Source organism: Malaya genurostris, chromosome 3 (genome assembly GCF_030247185.1).
Source record: "Malaya genurostris strain Urasoe2022 chromosome 3, Malgen_1.1, whole genome shotgun sequence".
NCBI lineage: Eukaryota > Metazoa > Arthropoda > Insecta > Diptera > Culicidae > Malaya > Malaya genurostris.
Window position 1 is genome coordinate 240,349,347 of NC_080572.1, and position 20,635 is coordinate 240,369,981.

General features: G+C 37.4%; 1 protein-coding gene across 5 annotated transcripts in view; it reads left to right on the top strand.

Moving 5' to 3' along the window:
• The window catches only part of LOC131435338 (protein spaetzle 5), a 49,902-nt gene that overhangs the window by 12,461 nt on the left and 16,806 nt on the right, over positions 1–20,635 (top strand). For 2 of the 5 annotated variants that reach the window (XM_058603106.1, XM_058603108.1), the window contains exons 2-3: positions 16,194–16,567; positions 16,651–16,823. In XM_058603106.1, coding sequence (XP_058459089.1) covers positions 16,535–16,567; positions 16,651–16,823 — 206 coding nt within the window. In that variant the 5' untranslated portion in view covers positions 16,194–16,534. Of the gene's footprint in view, positions 1–12,955; positions 16,568–16,650; positions 16,824–20,635 lie in introns of those variants that run through there. The other 3 variants (XM_058603109.1, XM_058603110.1, XM_058603107.1) reach the window with 2 other exon arrangements.

Here is a 20,635-nt window from a genome sequence, read left to right on the forward strand (position 1 = left end):
CTGCACACCGTATTCGTTCGAGTATCTTATATATAATCCAGCTATTGAAGAACCGAATCAGCGTGGTTACCGGTCCTTTTGAAATATCCCATGTATTTAGTAAATTTTTGGTCGATTTTTGGCATTAAAAATTAACTATACGAGGCTGCAAAACTAACCGCGTAACAGTCATTTGTTGATGGATTTATATAATTTAACTACCAATCGATTCGGAAACATTTAGTTTAAACTTATGAGGTAACGTAGTTTAAGTATTTCAATTGCATACTATTGGAATATTGGTTTGAATTGACCTATGTTCTCACAAGCCAATCACAGTGCGTCAATGATGTCATCTTCTCGTCCAATTTGTGAAGTATGAACTGTGCACAAAAGGAATCTATAAATCTATAAATATATGCTCGAATACATTTCTGCTTTAGTTAACCCCTGGCTGTGGGCGAGCTTTCCTCGTAGGCCGGTGAAGGTGTTTGAGTAGTGAGTGGATGAAAGTCATATCCACTCGATCACAGGATAGTCGCTTTTGTATGTGTGCGGTGTGTTCAGTACCCAAGTAGCACGATAAGTTGCTGTCCTGTATTTTTCTACTGATTGTGCAATTTATCAAATTAGTTTATATTACTATTCTGGTAACTGCGGAAAAAAAACTGTTGTGTTATGGAAAAAGCGCAATTTTTCTTTGTTGTGCAAAATATCTTTAAGTTCTTCCGTTGCTACGGACATTTATTCACAATTATTGTGAAACTGATACAAAAACTCATGCACCGATCCCATTACAAATGCAGCAATTAAATCAGCGAAAAAACAATTTTGAAACTCATGGAAACTACTACGTAATGTAAACAAGGATTGAATTGATGTTTAAAAAAACATAGCAAACATATTTCTAATGAATAAGTTTCATATTTGATTTTTATTACAACTGCTCGTAACTCAAACATGAAACTTTAAAAATTATTCTGCACATAAGTAAATGGTAATACTACATATTGTAGAATTGATCTCTTATGTTTTAGTAAATAGAAAATCGACAACGAACTGCATTTTTATGGTGAAACATGTTTTTGTACGCCTGAAATTTGCAAGCCCCTTTGAACGTACCTGTTTTGATAATTGCACATCAATTTCTATGAAAATAACAATCTATTCATTTCAATGAATATGATCGGGATATTGTTTGAAATATATATGCGTAAGCTATCAATCATTCATACACCTTTTCAAACGATTTTAATCATATCGATGGTTCAATTAAACTGAAAAATCTCGAAATGAATTTTTCTTCAATATTTTCCAATATGGCATCGAATATAACAGTGTGTTGAAAAAAAAATGGTTCACCCAACGCAATGCTTTATTTTATCTAAATAAAAGGATATATAAGCATGTAAATATTGAAAAGAAAAATTTTTGTTTTTATTTGTATCAAAATAGTTGTTTTTATTTTTATCAAACTAGTTGACTTAAACAATAATACAGTTTAGTCATTCATCTTAGTGAATCCGACATTTGTGATACGCACTGTAGATATTTTTTTGGTGAACCCATGTGCTTTAGTTGCAGAAACAAGTTGCTCTAGCGGTAATATATAACTATAAGAGTAACTATGATGAACTTAACTTTTCGTTCAATATCTTTAAAAAGTGATCTGTTAATTTTTTTCGCGAAATGAAAACCGAATACAAATTATCTGATTGATTTTTGTTTTCATTGCATATGTAATGCTGTATTTCTGAAAGTTTTATAATATTATTCTCATGTCGGCAAGTTTGGCGTTTATTTCAAGCAGATAAATCTGGTACAACTTATTTGAAAGTTTCGAATTGTTTTTCTTAAAATGAAGAAAACAGCACACGCTGACCTAAAATTTCATGAGTCAGTCGAGACTATGCGGACTCGCAGCAAATTGTTTTTAATGCGAGGTTTTCAATTCGACATATCATTTTTTGCCTTGCTGAGAGCATAATTCTATAACTGTTAGTGCAACGTGGGCAAGTTGGTGATTTGCTGCATAATTGTTTTAGATGTACCTTAAATTGTTCTATAGTGATTTTTTCGGTAGTATTGTAAAACTTAACAGTGATAAGTTGCACAACCGATTTTAATATATTTAAAAATCTTTCTGGACTTATCTAACATAAAAAACCAATTCTAAAACAATTGTAGAATTTCAATGAGTTACATTTGCTACTTGGGCATAGTATAATAGTATTTTATTTTGATTCTCCGGTAACTAGCAGGCCAATTTAGAATTTTCGGCGATAGATTTTTCGGACCTAATTTGAAGCGCTTGTATTTCGGTGATTTGATGATGGATTTGCGTCATTTAACTTGATTCGAAAGCTTCAATACTGTACGTTTATTGCTGTGCAATACTCAAATGGAACTTCGAAGATTCTTTTTTAAGTTTGTGGGCATGGAAATATCATCGAATTAGGAGATTTTTAAATATACTATAACTTGAAATAATTCACATGTCAAATGAGTTTTTATTTTTAATATTTTTCATTATGAAGAATAAATCCCAAGGCTTTGGATGATGAGCTGCAGATCGCGTACCCCCGATTGGCTAATGGGGGTAGGAGTCAATTTACACTTCTTAACATACAAGGTAAAGAAGTTGTACTCAGTAGGACCATACCGAAATCGATCGTTCGCTTATAAATGTAAAAAATTACAAGGTTGTATGCAAGACACGACCGAGCACAATTATATTAAAAATGAAACAGTTTAAAGATTCCCAAAATAAGAACAAAAATAAAGATGATGGTGGATGCACTGAACTAAAAACCTATTAAAGTAACCGATTAGAATCTTAATCTGCAGTGCATAACAGTTTATGTTATGTTATGTGACCCACAGATATGTCTATCTCCTCTGTGTGACGAAGAGCAAGCAAAATTTCTCCCCTCGCACTGACAACTTCAACGAGAGCTCTTCTCTTTCACATTTATACACCACTGTTGTGCAAAGTGTGCACGCATCATGAGTGCGTTTGTTTATTTCCTTTTACCTCTTCCACTGAATCGCACCAAAGTGCTAGAGCATTAGCTAATAAATTCTCTGAGGAGGATGCAGATACTTTCACAGAGGTGTACACGCCGGTGAGCACTCTGCTGTATGGTTTTCGTAGATGAAGCGTGGACACGCAAAATCAGCAAAATAAAACAATTTATCGTAAAATTTTCGGTTTTCCTTGCAAATTTTTCATAGCAAGGCCAGATCTACTCTCTATTAATTGAAGTTCACAGAAGTGTTCGCTCACAATCACGCGCCAGTGGTCACTTGGGTGTATTTAGACGAGAGCGCGTGTGAGCGATTCATGCGAAGAGAATGTGTTTCACTCGCGCCAGCTGCTTTAACCACAAGCACACACTCAAATGCTGTCTATTCGACAGAATAGACACTGTCTGACAAGAAGTGCGCCTTCCTCTTTGTACGGTGCTTTGTTTTTTTCATCCTCGATGTGGCAAAAATCTGACTCTAGCGTGTATAACTCTGGTGAAATGCCATCTCTGGTGACCCAGCAGTTCAACATAAACCGCTAGGCAGACATAAAGTTTCTGCTACTTGCAGAACACTTATACCGTTTTCGTTTTAGAACCTACACGCGGGCAACTCTGAATCCGAGTAAAACGAACACGTGTTACGCGCCCTAGACAACAACTCATATAAAAAAGAAAAAATAAACAAACTCACATGGATGCGTGATGCGACCCGAGAAAATTTTCAGAGCGAAACTACGCGATTGGAGTCCGATCTAGAGCGATACCAGGTTGCTAAAACAAACTCATCAAAAGTTGTTTTGGCGACTCTGGGTCAGCTCTCGGGCTGCTCTGATCAATAAACGAAAACGGTATTATTTTATTTGCACCGAGTGCAACGTCTTACCTGACGTGCCGAACGTAAACCATTTTCGGCATATACTGGCCGATTCAGGTTATAGTCATTTCAGGGGTTAACCTATTTTTGTGCATAGGGCTGCTTGTGGAACTGCTGGGTCACATAACAGTTCAACATAAACTGTTATGTACTGACGAGTCGAAAACGAAACATAAAGTATATAAAAATGGTTATGTGCACAAAAATAGGTTAACTCCTAAAATAACCTTAATCTACAGTTTTTGCAATGACTGAGCGGAAATATATATTGGAGAAGCCAAGTGAAAGAAAAACTAACAGAAAAGATGAATTTTTGGATGAAGATACGCTCAGAGACAGGACTCGAACCTGCGTTCTTATGCATTCCGTGCATACGGGCTACCATTTGCAAAAACTGAACTTAGTCATGGAGGCTTTACGTCAAACTAAAATTAATAAATCGTTAAAAACAATTGCGGTTTGATTTTCCGTAACAATCTGCTTCTGGTAGGAAAGGGCAGACAATCAATACAACCTTCATCTGTCGCTGACGATGTCCAGCCAGCGACTGGCACCATTAAAGAAGGTGACAAGCGATTATAAATACACTCTCCTACTCAATGCTTGATCGGAGAAATAGGTATAAAGCGAGAGGACTAGTGTTTGATGGACAGAGAAGATGTTTGGATGTAAGGTATCGGTCGGGTGACGGCCAGGATGTAGACCATGTTAGATGTACGTTGCTACTATGTCTGTTTCGAGTTTTAGAGTGGCTAAAACAAGATCACAGTGGCGAAATGGTAGCGCGTATGCACGGAATGCATAAGAACGCAGGTTCGAGTCCTGTCTCTGAGCGTATCTTTTTCCAAAAATTCATCTTTTCTGTTAGTTTTTCTTTCATTTGGCTTCTCCAATATATATTTCCGCTCAGTCATTGCAAAAAACTGAACTTAGTCATGGCGGCTTTACGTCAAACTAAAATTAATAAATCGTTAAAAACCTTAATCTAGTTTATTGTTTGCGAATGATAAAACTGACAAATGATTTTCTTCATAATAACAGATTTTTAACCCTTCTCACATTTTTTGTATTGGATTTTGTATTAACCACTGTATACGCAACAAAGTTACACAATTTCGATCATATTGTAACTTGATGTTAATAATATATGAACGAGTATTTTCATAATCACAACACATTTAGCGATTAGACGCTTTTTATTTCGATTCAAATAATAATTGAACTAAAACTGGCGGTAAACCGAGATTCTCTAGGGGTCCTCTTAAAATGAAAAGCGCAGATCACCTTATCTTGAGTTTTTCTTTGGTACTGTATGATATTGCATCTAATAATTTTATATATGTGAGTCTGTGCAACTCATTTGTACTGAACCGAGTAGGTTGCTTTAAGATAAATGTGAGAATTTTGTTCCGAATCTTTTGAAGCGTTGTACTCCTGGTGGAAAAACAACTTGATCAAATTGGTGCTGTTTAACGATTTACTGTTCTTGTTATACTTAGTCTGGATTTTACTAGATCGAACCATATCAGTTTCTAATTATTATTATTATTAATTGTGTTTTTTTCCATACTTAATGAAAAATAAGTATCTATAATTATCTTTATAACACAACTTCGAAGTGAAACCATTTGCAACCCTAACGTCAATATCTATTGAAGAATCCAACCTACTCTTCTGCGATCGCACGTTCCGTGGTTTGATTAATATTTATATAAGAATCAGAATCAGGAATCAGAACAAATGGGCTCAAATGGCACGTTCCCCTTGGTTTCAAATCAAGGGAAAGTTTTTGAGGTTGTAGTTATGTATTAATAAATAAAATTTTAAACGAAATTGATTTCATAAATCTATTTGCTAATGTTTTACCACCTAAATCAAATGTGTATGTGAGCTGAAAATTTTCATCCGATTATATGGGGCAGTTTTAAATCATACATTTGATTACAATACATGTATAATCAGTTTGTTATCTATATTTGTAAGGTTTTACTACCTGCTTTCGTTCAAACTCAAGTGAATTGAAAAACAATCGACAAAAAATTTGCTAAATACATGGGATGTTTAAAAAAAAAACTTGTAATCACGCTGATTCGATTCTTCAATAGCTGGATGATATATAAGATGCTCAAACGAACACGGTGTGCCGCAGACAGCAGGAAATTGCACCAACACACAATGCAAAAGTGACAATCCAGCAAGCGAACGCATATACAATCCAGTCATCACCTCACTGGACGAGCTACTTGTTTCATTCACAGACAAGCATCAACTAAGCAAGGAAATGCTTTGCAGCATATATTTATAGATTCCTCTTCATACTACGCAAAACGATGCGGTGTTTGTATGCATGACGCAAAACCTCCTATGCCAAACAAGAAAATGTCATCATTTTTGTCAGCTTGGATTGGTGGATGAAAACATAGGTCGATTCTAACCATTTTTTCAAGTGGAAGTCAGAAGGGGCGACATCTGGGGAATACGGCGGGTGTGGCAAGACTTCCCATTTCAGCGTGATGGTTTCACCCTGTTTTAAGAGCTCTTCATCAAGCAATGCTTCTAGTTGTTCATCTTTGAAGGTTTCTTCTCGTCCACCACCATGTTTGTCTTCGACATCGAAATCACCATTTCTAGAACGTTGAAAGCACTCCCGACACGTTGTTTTACTCAGAGCAGCATCATCGTAAGTTTCTGAGAGCATTCGATGCGCTTCAGCTGCATTTTTTTTCGAATTGTAACAGAATAGTAAAACTTCCCGCAAATGGCGAGAATTGGGCACATAAACAGATATTGTCGAGCGTGAATAATACGAAAACAGAAACAACTGTCACTGAAACGGCGATGACAATTCGTTAGGCACTGTACACACTCATTTTAAAGGCATTATGATCTATGTATTTTGACCAGCCTCAGCCGGTACAGCCACCTATCGGAAAACGGCGGAAGCAAAGTTGTACAGCTGATAGATGTTGATCCTTTTATTTGAGTCTAAGTTTGTGAAAATCGACCCAGCTGTTTCTGAGAAAATGAAGAGATTTTGAACCAAATTTAGAAGAATTTTTACTTTTTCGGATTTTGTACATACTACCCTATACCGTAGTATGTACATACTACCCTACTACCGCCCAAGTAGCAATCCGCAACTAGTTCTGATGCGACTAAGTCCAAACTATGTTGCAACAAGAGTACGAATATGTTTTTTATGTTATACTGGTTAAAACAAGGTGACAGCAGTGTTTCTTTATAACGTAAACATTGAACTAACTATCATTTGTAAGTTATCGTCACTTGATTCTAACATATCTTTAATCACAACTATGCTTTTAGCTACTAGTTGAAAAAGGTTTATTTACCGTTGCGGAACCATTATAATTACGTAAGCTTATATGTAAATCGTTACTATGTGAATTAATCGTACTTGAATATGGCGAACACAATATGGAGTCTCAAAAAGTGTACGAAACATAAATAAAACCAGGACATTACTTTTTTCCAAACTACTTTTTGACGAAAATTGTGAAAGGCAGAATAGACATTTTTGTTCTATGCACTGTCATAAACACGAAGAAAATAATATAGGGATAGAACATCGATTGTGATAATTCTATAATTCTCATGATATATGAATTTAAAATGATGAGAAATCACTCTACTTGGAATATTTTTGAGCATTCTGAACATAGGGTTATTTCGTTGTTTTTTTAATATCTTTATAAACAGATTTTTATTGAAGGCGCATAAAAGCAGTTAAGTAAAATTGAATTCCGCTCGACAGTTTTAAAATCGTTGTGAAATTTGTACCTTGTATCAAGTTTGTGATTTGAAGTACTCTTCTGCTTTTTATTGATGATAGAAAAGTATTTTGGATTCATTCAATGTTTATAATGTCGATGGTGACTAAGATTCAACTAGTTTACTTAAAAATAAGTTATTTTCAAGTCATGAAAAGATAAGTTATTTCAGTATGGCATTACAACGTAACGACAACTTATTTTTAGCCGACTTAACAACTAGTAGAAACTGCGCTTTTTGAGTCATGCAAGTGATTAGATGTAAGTAGATGTAACTAATCACAAATAAGCTAGCGTAACAAAAATTGTTACTTGGGCGGAAGCCGGATCTGGATAAAATCTACACCTATGGAAACATAATAATTTTCATTTGAATCTGAACTCGCGAAGATCGGTACAGCCGGAACCAGGAACGATGATCCAGTTTTCTTAAAGTCACTGTATTTGGTCATAAACTAACCATACCTGTCTAATTGAAGAATACGGCTATTTTAATGTATTTGGTTCGATTTTCCGTGTCATGTATGAAAATACGCTCCTGAAAATAAAATTTTTATTGCTATATTAGCCTGTAATTCCGGAAACGGAAGTTCGATCCGGATAAAATTCAAGAGACCTTTCATTTGAATCTAAGTTTGTAAAAATCTTTTCAGCCATCTGTGAGAAACTCGAGTGCACATTTTGCGTACTCGACTAATTGCGTCGAATGGTATATGACACTTGGTTCTCCGGGCCTCGGTTCAAAATTCGGTTTTCACAATGGTTGCATAACCTTTCTGTATGAGAAAAGCATAAGTCTCGTTTTTGCAAATTAACAAATTGTATTGATTCGACATATTATTCAATTCGAATTCGTTGATTAAAAGTCGAGTAATCCACAAAATAACTGGTCGTCCCGAAGTGCAATTAGAAAAATATAAAAAAGGTTGTAGGGTAAGGGCTCCCTATTTCAAAAAGGGCTCCCTATTTTTCCCTTAAAAACCTGATTCAGCTACCAAAATCACTACGATTTTTTCATATTTCTGCTTAAGTCGCCTTGCTCCACATTTGGAATTGATTCACATTCCTTGGAAATTAAACTAATAATAAAAAAATCAGCTAAAAACACTTCTGATATATTCACTACTGTGCTCCTAATTTCATCTCAAAGGTTTTACATTCATCCTATCGTTGGTCCTTTATTCATCCCATAAATTAGCAATGGCGACGGCAATCAAAACCAAAATATTGCACTATTACACTTTCAGGTTCAAAATTTTCGTTAAAAAGGGCCTAATGCCAACTATGACACAACACACGATATTTTAAAAAACAGTTAGGAATTATTTCGACGTTTAAAATTTTTTGGATCGTTTTTATTACCTTTCGTTTCAAATTTAAAATTTTACTCTGCAGTTAATTTGGAGAACTAAAAAAAACAAAAAAAGAATTGTTACTATTTAGGCATTAGCCCTACTTAAAACAAAATGCAGAATCAAAGATGCCATTCATACAGATTTATCTGTATTGTATAGATTTTTGCGTTCGCGTTCGTTAAATCAGATTTTCTAAATTTAATACAGATTTGTAAAGGTTCATAAAAAGTGAGAAGTAAAACGTTAGACTTTTCTCTCTGAGTATCTATTAGTATTTGATTGCAGTACTTCTTTAAAAGTTTATTATTCAACGGACAAATCACATGTTAAAATGGAAAATCCTAAATCAAAAAGGGAGTTTATTTTAAATGAAAAAAGCGATCGTTGAAGGTTTTTTAACTATTTTTTTGGAAAGTTTGGCAAAACCTAGAATAAATGTTTTAAAACGTTTCACAGTTTTGTTCAGATACGTTTAAAGATATGATTAATGTTCAAAGTTATGAGGTGAAGGAATGAGATGAAAATTGGAGCTGAGATGAAATAGAGAGCCCTTACCCTACTTTTCTATCAATGGGTTTCACTGGGGATCATAGTAAAACTTTGTAAGCTATCACACTGTGTTTGGACAATCGATGCGTTCGATGCAGCGCACCGCACTGAAGCCGCTATTCGCCACACAGTAGCGCTTCGGGAGATGCGTAGTTGGCGTTTTGCATTGTTTGAAAGATGCTTGCTGTATGGCTGCAAACTTCTTTTGACGTGTTTCATGTGAGACTGTAGTATTAGCAATAAATTAACCTATATCGCATGCAAATATTAACGTTGTATCGAAGATGGTATCAGGATTACAATTCCTGGCAAAAGATTTATACTGCCGAAATGAATTTCATGGCATTCTTGAGAACAATTAACTATTTTTTAACCACTCTAATTCAATAATTGTTCGAATTAGCGCGACATTGCGTATGGAATATCATACATCGCCATCTCCTTTACGATGGCTTCAAGGCTCCGCAAGGGACGCAATAATTACGAAGCAAACAAACTTTTCACGTATGTTCGCTGCAAGTACTGCTTCAACAAACAAGAACTACACGTCAAGAGGCAGACATTTGCATACTGCACTTTGTTCTGTGCTGCAGTCATCGCCCGTTTCGAGCCGAGTGTTAGTGTAAATAGAGCATCGCAGAAGATGCCGCGAATAGCCTGCCTAGTGTAGAAATTAGTAGGTAGATATATCGGACAGACGTTCGAGTATTCCAATTGTTATGCAATAAAATTACCTACTAATTGTATGTCAGTGTGCCATTTGAGATGATTCCACGAGTGCAATTTTCAGCTACTTGTCAATTTGTGCTTGAATGTGGGCTTCAATGAGCGCTTCGCTGGAGTTTTCAAGTTCGTCGCTTGCGCTTGCACGGCCAGGCGAACCGCATTCAAGTTTCCGCGGTAACACAAGGCAAACCCCCGAAGAGGGGAAATAAGTATATTTTAGGAGAAGTATGAACCGGCCAACGGAGGTGCGGATCGAAGCTACCAAACTAACCTAATAATTTGTACTTCAGCGGTGCTCCATCGGCGACGCGACCAGAATGCATAATCAATCGCATCGGTAGTATTTAGAAGGTGAATTGCGAGGGTTTTTTTTTCTTCTGTTTCTGGTTTTGATGCGGTGGCATAAATGAAGACATTACCTTGACAAAGTTCCGACGGTTGTGACACACTGATGGATTAATTATTCCACTGAACTCCTCAAGAAGGTCTGGTAGAGGTGAATCTACTTGCTGTATTCTTGTTTGGCAGGAATGACCCCTTATAATAGTATCTACGTGAACTAGTCAAGGTGTGAACGATCGGCCGATAACATGCTAATGAGAGTTTATTGCGGAAACAATCGGTTATTGAGTTTGACGAGCCATGATAGATAAATTAAATACCTCATGCCCGTGCGCAGGGGGGGGGGGGGGGTTTAACCCCCCCCCATGAAGAATTTTTTTAAAATTAAGTTTCATGAACAATGGAGTACTTATTATATTAAAGTGCAAATAACTTAACAATTCATATTTTTCGTCAATTTATTATCAATTTATAAACTGACATAACTTTAATCCCACCGCCCCCCCCCCCTCGCTTTAATGATCACTGCGCACGAGCCTGTCAGAATTCCTTTTACATTGTCAATATAGTGGATGAGGCGCCTTTTCGCATTTTGGACACCCCCCTCTCCCCTTGAAACCCCCCCCATGGATGATTCCTGCGCACGGGCCTGAAATACCTCATCTGCTAGCGTCTGAGAGGATGCGTATTTCAACTGGGTGCAGATGCAAAAGTGATAGATGAAAGCTTTTACGCGGATGCGGATGGTAAAAGTATTCATGCGTGCTGATTAAGACGTTTCATCGGCTTCGTTCGATTAAATGTACGGAAACCTTGTAGCTGTTGTTGAGCCGCACCTAGCTTAGTGCTATTAGCTTATCTTCAATTGCCTATCAGAAGTAAAGGGAAAATGTACGTTTGATTAATATGTTCTCTAACTCGAAATTTTCTCTTTGATAAGTGTTAAGCGTGTGTTATTTGGAGATAGCATTGAGCAAAATATTTTGTTTTGAAAATGAATCTAGAAGCAAGTTTCTTGTGTTTTTTGAAGTGGAACACATCTTTGTTTTCTATATAAATTTTAGTATGAAAATGTGTTGCAATGTGATCTAGTTTCATACATATATAATAGCTCTCTCAATTCTGTTTTGATAATCAATATCATTGCACCTACAATATCAATTGGTGTGGCACCTATAATTCGAATCATTTGGAACGTTTGGCTGTTTTGTTCATTTTAAAACAGAAAGTTTTCGATTTTACCGACACAGTAGAACTTTAATTGATCCGTTTTATTCTAATTTTTTAATTAATTAATTGCGATTCGAAGATTATGAAGCAATAATAAACTATTTTAACAATAATAAATGTAATAATAGAGATGTAAATAAATTACAGTGCTGGAGAATATATTCGAGAAAAGCAGTTTCTAATCTTATCGAAAGAAGCGTGGATTTTCATACGAATGACAATTCTTTAGATAACAAATCATCTGTTCTAATGAATGTTTTAAAAACCTGTACCAATAAATTAGTTTGTACCTGCAAAAAACTCAAAGAGCTGGTACAATTTAGACCACTATTGTGTGTAACAGTTCGGCTGAAAAGTTTGTATCGTTTAATAGAAACACATATTTTTTGCCAAAATTCGTTTTTATTATTCAACATAATTGCCATCAGAGGCGATACAGCGATTATAGCGATCTTCCAACTTTTCGATACCATTTTTGTAGTACGATTTGTCCTTTGCCTCAAAATAGGCCTCAGTTTCAGCGATTACCTCTTCATTGCTTCTAATTTTTTTACCAGCGAGCATTCTCTTGAGGTCTGAGAACAGGAAAAAGACCCTGGGGGCCAAATCTGGAGAATACGGTGGATGAGGGAGCAATTCGAAGCCCAATTCGTTCAATTTCAGCATGGTTTTCATCGACTTGTGACATTGTGATTGTGAGCTCACGCGGCACCCATTTTGCACAAAGCTTTCTCATATCCAAATATTCGTGAATAATATGTCCAACACGTTCCTTTATCTTTAGGGTGTCAGCTATCTCGATCAACTTCACTTTACGGTCATTGAAAATCATTCTGTGGATTTTTTTCACGTTTTCATCGGTAACAGCCTCTTTGGGACGTCGTCCACTGCGTTCATCGTCTTCGGTGCTCATATGACCAGTACGAAATTTTGCAAAACACTTACGAATTGTTGCTTCGCCCGGTGCAGAGTCTGGATAACACTCATCAAGCCATTTTTTGGTGTCGGCGGCACTTTTTTTCATCAAAAAGTAGCGTTTCATCAACACACGAAATTCCTTTTTTTCCATTTTTTTCACAATAACAAAAGTAGCTTCACTCAAAATGCAATATCTCACAAACTAATAATCAGACAGCTGTCAAATTTATACACGTATCTTTTGAAGGTTGGTACTAACTGGAAATGGTATGGATTTAATTCTAGTGGCGCCCTCTCATAGAAACGATACGAACTTTTCAGCCGATCTGTTAGAAGGGACGCGCTGTACAAAAAGTTTTGTAGACATAATAGTGATTATCGTTGAAAAAGGTATTAGGTTGCGAGGAACAAATATTCGCAAAGTTTGAAACGTACATCTCGCGAATATATTCAGAGGAAAATTTATCTTCATTAAAGTTAGCTGGAGTTTTATTTGACAAGGTATGAGAATTGTTTTGGAGAGTGATGTCTTCGACACATACTGCTTAGGGACAGACGAATTGAAAATTTATTTTATAGGTGGCAGCAGTAAGCCACTAGTATTTTATTATGAATTAGCTTTAGGTTCTGAGATATTCAATATAACACATGGGCTGAAAATTCCCGTGCCTTACAAGACGAACAGGTTTTTTTATATTCAAAAGTAACTTTATTCATCAACGTAATCTCCATTAAAAGCAACCATTTTTGTAGAACGATTTATCTTTTGCCTCAAAATAGGCTGTACGAAATTGTCTGCGTAGTCGCTGGGAGACAAATCTGGCGAATACGATGGATGTGCGAGCAACTCGAATTTCAATTCATGTAGTTTTGCCATTGTTTTGATTGACTTGTGGCACGGTGCATGTAACAAAATTTTTTTCTTTGCCATCTGCGGTCGTATCTTTGTAATTTCAGCCTTCATACGTTCCGATGACGCTATATAATTTTCACTGTTAATGGTATTTCCTTTCTCAAGATAGTCGATAAATATTACACCACGCACATCCCGAAATACTGAGGTCATAATCTTTCCAGCCGATTGTTGCGCTATCGGGCGCTTTGGACGGGGTTCACCAGTTGCTGTCCATTCAGATGAAGATCGTTTTGATTCCGGAGTGAAGTGAATGAATCCATGTTTCATCCATTGTCTCATATCGACGCAAAAATTTCGGTTTGTTACGTTTAATCATGGCTAAACACGTTCTCGTTTTTGGTAAACAGTGCGCAAACGCGGCACCCGCTTGAACAGAGCTTCCTCATAGTCAACGAGTTCTTTTGATATCTATACGATGTCAGCTAACTCACGCAACTTCACTTTTCGATAATTTAAAACGATTTTGTGAATTTTTAATTGCTTTCTGGTGTTACCGCCTCATTTGGACGTCCACTGCATTCTGCATCATCGGTGTTTCTACGACCACGTTTGAAGTCAGCAAACCAACGTTTTATTGTTGCTTCTGATGGGGCGGAGTCTCTATAACACTTTTCAAGCCAGTGCTTCGCTTGAACGGTATTTTTTCCCATCAAGAAGCAGTGTAAAATTAAAACACGGAATCGTTTTTGATCCATTGTTCTAAGAATAACCAAAATAGCGTCTCTCTTAGCAGAATAATTTACAAACTAATGAGCTGTCTTTTAAAGGTTAGTATTAACTGAAAAAGGTGACTGCAATAAAACTAGCGCCACCTATGTGTTAGGCCCGGAACTTTTCAGCCCATGTGTTAGTAATAATTCAAATTTTGTAAACAATGAATTTTCTATCCTGTTGAATATAATGTTATGAGTATTTTTAGAACGTAAGATTTATATATTGAATTAATTTTAATTACATGAACTGAACATAAACATTACTGACACTTTAACGGTCAAAACAACAACCGAAAATAACATTCAACATTTTATAAATCGAACGTGAAAACTGTTAGAGAACCTGATGCCTAACGTACCCCACCAGAAGGAAATTGTTGACGTCAAATGTATTTCTCATATCATGTTCCTGCAGAAGGTCCTTCGGTAGCAGACGATCAGCGGGATGAGAATACTTAAACCGCTATTCGTCATCGAAAAAGGTGTTTTTGGCGAGACGCGCTATAGAACTCGTTGAAAGCAATCGGTCTCTCATAAATCTCACCCTCAATAGCACCACGTTTGGCTAAAATATCGGCTCTTTCATTGCCTGGAATGGAGCAATATGCCGGGACCCAAACTATTGTGATTTGATAATTATTGTTCAATATGTCGTTCAGACACTGTTTTATTTTGCCCAAGAAAAACGGTTCATTTTTGCCAGCAGCGTTTGAACGAATGGCTTCAATTGCACTCAGACTATCTATAAAGAGAATATAATGCTTTCGAGATTATGTAACGATTACACTCAAACTATAATGAACTGCTGCTAACTCTGCTATATAAACAGATGCAGGTTCTTGAGGCCTAAATGAAGCCGAAACATTATTGTTGAATATACCAAACCCATTAGCCTCTTCAATTCGTGATCCGTCCGTGTAAAATATTTTCTCAGAGTCAATATGCCAAAACTTACTTGTAAATATTTTTGGGATTTCCATCGAGCGTAGGTGTTCCGGGATTCTACGCACTTCGTGCTGCATGGATGTGTCGAAAAATAAAGTTGAGTCAGGGACATTTAAGAGGCTGACACGGATAGGAATATATATTGATTCCTGTGACATACTGTCGTGAATCTTGTTTGAGATTGAAGCTCAACTAGCCTTTCGAACTCATTAATAACCAGAGGTTTCAGTACCTAACATCTTATTAGCAATCGCGATGAAAGCTCCCAAAAACGATCTTTCAATGGAAGAACTCCCTTCAGAACTTCAAGACTCATTGTATGTGTCGAATGCATGCTATCAAACTACATTGTTACCGACGATATTGACAACACGCTGCAGTAATATAAAGTAAATACCGTAATGGAATCTGTCACTTGGGTTACAAACTATCCTATCATCTCAATAGAAGAGAACCTTTTATCTCGATGCTAGTGTTCATTTGGGCAAGCATAGCCTAGATTGTCTGGTATGGAAAGTGCGGAAGCTGCAAACCCCCATCCTCGATCAGAGTGGCTCATAAAGGTAAAAAAAGATTAGAAGATTGAAAAATGTCCATCGGCTTCTGAAACATGGCCAGTCTTGCCTCAGTAAGCGCCCCAACTCTTTTCGACTGTGACGATTCCTACACTTTATTCTTGTTTGTTTTGCCGTACACTTTACCATTTATATCATAATGAAAAATTACTGACCCATATTCGGTGTTACATTCTGACAGTTTTTCATTTAATACCAATCTTCCACATCCATTTTGGGAATATTAATTTTAGTGCACTCTTTGATATATTCAGATGCCTTATTTTTTCAAAAAGTCAACAAACTTTGAAAGAAACCAGCGCTAGGTAGCAGTCGCTAAAATAAAAAAAAAATCAAACAGTTGTAAATTGTGATAATCGATACTATGGCAGAAAACACAGCTTCAGCTGTTCTGTTCGCAGCAGGAGCAACAATTTACGAATTGTGCTAACAAACATAAACACGCAAAAAACTCATAATCGCTTGGCATTCAGCGAGACTGGACGGCGTGCCAACTACCAATCAAACACAAATCGTTTGCGAAACAAATCAAAACAAGACACGACGTCATCACCATCATCATCATCAGCGTCAGAAGGAAAGGAAAGGTCACATCATGACAAGTAGCTGCAGTTTTGCGGCGGCACTCGTAAGTTCTCAACCAGTTCTCGCATTGCCTTTGTTAGTCCGAATATCAATGTTTTCATTGCTAACATTATACATTACTTACAGATTTGCGTAATACATTTGGTCGCAGCTTCCGCACCGCCGCCACCGCCTCAGCAGAAAAAGTGTGGCCTGTATGGGCAAGCACCATGTACCTTTGTTCCGGCTCCGCCAGGAATGACACCCAAGTGTGCATCACCCGGGAGAACGTACTGCGAGCATAACTCCGACTATCCTACGTGAGTATTCATTTGTCATTTGGTTTATTGGTTCGGAACACAGTAAAACACTTTCAACTGCAATAGAAATTAGGATGTGAGTTTTATTAGAAATAAAGAAGCAACTTGAAGATGTTAGCTACCTTCTTAGCTTGTTTGTACCAAAAATATTACGGTAACCGAATAATCACACATTCGAAGAAAATATATCAATAAATATAGAAATTCAGCTGTTTGTAAAGTCAGTAGTCCACTTTTTTGTTTGGAAGGGAAGATAGGATTTATTTTGGCTGTGAACCTTTCAACGATTTATTAAAAATCGTAGTTAAATCAAATACTTCAGTAGTTATTTTCTATGTTGTTTAAAATAATACTGCATAGGAGAACTTTTTTCAATAGTGATTTTCTGATCCTGAAAATTCGGCAGTTAGAGAACAAAACATTATATCAAATAGGAAAATCAATTTTTCGGAATACTTATCATTGGTGAAGAAGAAAATGTAATAAAAATCGAATCACTATTGGTTACCTAGTTCTCTTTATTACAGAGACTTTCAGTCAATTTAACTGATTCGTCTCTAGAAGAAAAATTATCATCGACACGAATGATAGTATTTCATCATATTTTCTGTCAGCTCGATCGAATAAATCTGGCGGCACGCTGGCCGTTTTTTCTTCAAATCGGTGTCGTTACAAAAATGTCGGCGGTGGCAATGCACAGATCTAGTTATATCAGGCCCGTGCGCAGGGGGGGGGGGGAGGTTGGTGATGTTAACCCCACCCCCCATGGAAGATTTTTCAACATGAGGTTCCATGAACAATCGAGTACTTATTATATAAACTTGATAAACCTTCCCTTGAACCCTCTCCTCCTGAACCCTCTCCTCCTGAACCCCCTCTTCAATGGTTCTGTTTGCACGGGTCTGAGTTCGGTGGATTTGGTACGTTTTCACAAAACTCAAGAGCAATAAAAAAAATCTACAGAACAATAAAAAAAATCTACAGAGGTCGGATGAAAAAGCTAGAGAATCGCTCGATAAATTGTATCAACATAAAAGAAGACTACATTGAATAAACTGAACTGAAATCAGAAAAGATTGTTCCTGTACCTTCTGTAACCAAGGATGGCTTTTATCGTATCAAAGTACGTTCACTGGCAACTCTTCACACGATTGAATCAGTGCCATCAAAGAGAGACGGATATCATCGCAACAGCAAAACCCGGCATGGCTCATTTAACATAGAATCGACACCAGTGCGAGAGCGAATTTCTCTCGATGACCTGTCTGAGAATCAAAGGTTAGCACGCTGCTGTGGGGATCCTCTCTGAAGCAACAAACGGTCGCTTATTCTTGTTTTCGATCCGATTCTATACGGGCAGTGGATAGTTGCGATAGAATCATTTAACTATTGCCGCTTATTCTAACTATGTGCATAAAACCATTGTATAAGTTGTGTCTATGAAAATGTCTGTGAATGCTCCACACAAGGGTTTTGAAATATTGCAACCGGGTATGAGAATCATCAAGTTGAATTATCGATTCGATTTTCTGCGATAATTGTCAACTTGCGATTCTCTCTTGGGAAACTCCACACAGCAACGATCATTATCAGACTGTAATTTTTTTTAAGGGCGTGAAATACTCAGAGTATGAAGTGGAGCGAAGAAATGTAGCAAAATTCTCTCACGGTTCATGCATTGAAAGACTCGAGTTCTTGTAGCATCTTCTACCGGATTGAAAATGTTGTATACAATATAGATAGCAATATAGCAGCTTCTGTCAAATTTTCGGCAATCACCAACACTGTCTGTAACTATTCCCGTAGTCTGTATCTTTTCTTGTATTATCTTTACTTGTGTCTGAAATTTATGTACTGCTCATGTAATTTCTGTTCCTATGTCTGTATTTTCCTCACTTTCTGTATTTGTTCCTATACTTTATATACATGCTTCTGTTCCTGTACGTGTATTTTCTGTACCTGTTCCCGTACTGTCTGTACCTTTAATTTCTGCAATTGTTCCTGTATCCTTCATTTTCCTGTACTTGCTCCGGTATCTTCGGGCTTGTTCCTGTTATTTCTGTACTTGATCATGTACTTTATGGTAGAGATGTCCATCTCCTCTGTGTGACGAAGAGCAAGCGAAATTTCCCCCTTCGCACTGACAACTTCAACGAGAGCTCTTCTCTTTCACATATATACACCACTGTTGTATAATGTGTGCACGCATCATGAGTGCGCGTGTTTATTCTTTTTCACCTCTAGCACTGAATCGCACCAAAGTGCTATAGCAGAGCAGTCAAATTCTCTGAGGTGGACGCACATATGAATACCGGTTTGCGCAGAAGAAACGTGGGGCACGCAAAATCAGCAAAAAACAATTTATCGTTGAATTCTCGTTTTTCTTTGCAAGATTTTCATAGGAAGACCAGATCTACTTTCTACTACACGCCAGTGATCACTTGGGTGTATTTAGGCGAGAGCACGTGAGAGCGATTCATGCGAAGAGAATGTGGTTCTCTCGCACCAGCTTCTTGCAATACAAGCACACACTCAAAGTCTGCGCTTTTCTTTTTGTGTGGAGTCCACCAAATGCATCCGCAGTGTAGGAATGAAACTTATGCACTGGTGTTCGCTCTAGTGAAATGCCAGCACTGCTTTATGGACGTGTTCCTGTATTTTATCTATTTCTGTACTTTCTACATCTGTTCCTAAGCTCTCTCTACTTGTTCCTGTACTTTTTGTACTAGCTCCTGTCCTTCATGTACCTGTTTCTGTACATTTCGCACTTGTTTTTGTACTTTGTGTGTTTTCTGTACCTGTTCCTGTACTTTCTGTATCTGTTCTTGTACTTCCTAGCCTTGTTACTGTATTTGTTCCTGCACTTTCTGCACTTGCTGCTGTACTTTCTGCACTTGCTCCTATACTTTCTACATTTGTTTTTTTTTCTGTTACTTACCTAACAGCTATAGTACTGGGGTGTCCTTTGCTGTATCAAGCATACGTCTCCACATAACTCGGTCCATGGCTGCTCGTCGCCAACCACTTAAGGCACGGATGCTTCTGAGATCACCCTTCACTTGATCGATTCACCTTGCTCGTTGCGCTCATCTTCTTCTTGTACCAGTCGGATTAGATTCAAGAACCATTTTCACAGTGCTGTCGTCCGACATCCTTATGACATGCCCAGCCCATCTTTGACATCCGATTTTAGCTGTCCGTACGATGGGTGGTTCTCCTAGCAGCAGTCGCAATTCGTGATTCATACGCCGTCTCCACGTTCCGTCTTCCATCTGCACTCCGCCATAGATGGTCCTCAGTACCTTTCTTTCGAAAACAATGAGGGCGCGTTGGTCCTCTGCCATCATAGTCCAGGGCCATAGAGAACAACCGGTCTAATGAGCTATTTGTAGATGGTCAATTTCGTGCGGTGATGTGCTTTTCTCGATCGAAGAGTTTTTCTGAGTCCAAAGTACGCACGATTCCCTGCCAAAATACGTCTATGAATTTCTCTGCTGGTGTCATTATCGGCGGTCACCAGTGAGCCCAAATACACGAACTCGTCAACCACCTCGATATCGTCACCGTCTATCAATATTCGTGGTGGGAGGCGCAGTGTTTTTTCTCTAGAGCCTCTTCCTCTCATGTATTTTGTTTTTGATGCATTTATGACCAGTCCGATACGCCTAGCTTCAGCTTTCCGTCCGATGTAGGTTTCCGTCATCTTCTCAAGGTTACGTGTCACAATATCAATATCGTCAGCGAAGCCAAAAAGTTGTACGAACTTTCGGAAGATCGTGCCACTCGTGTCGATCCTCGCTCTTCGAATCACA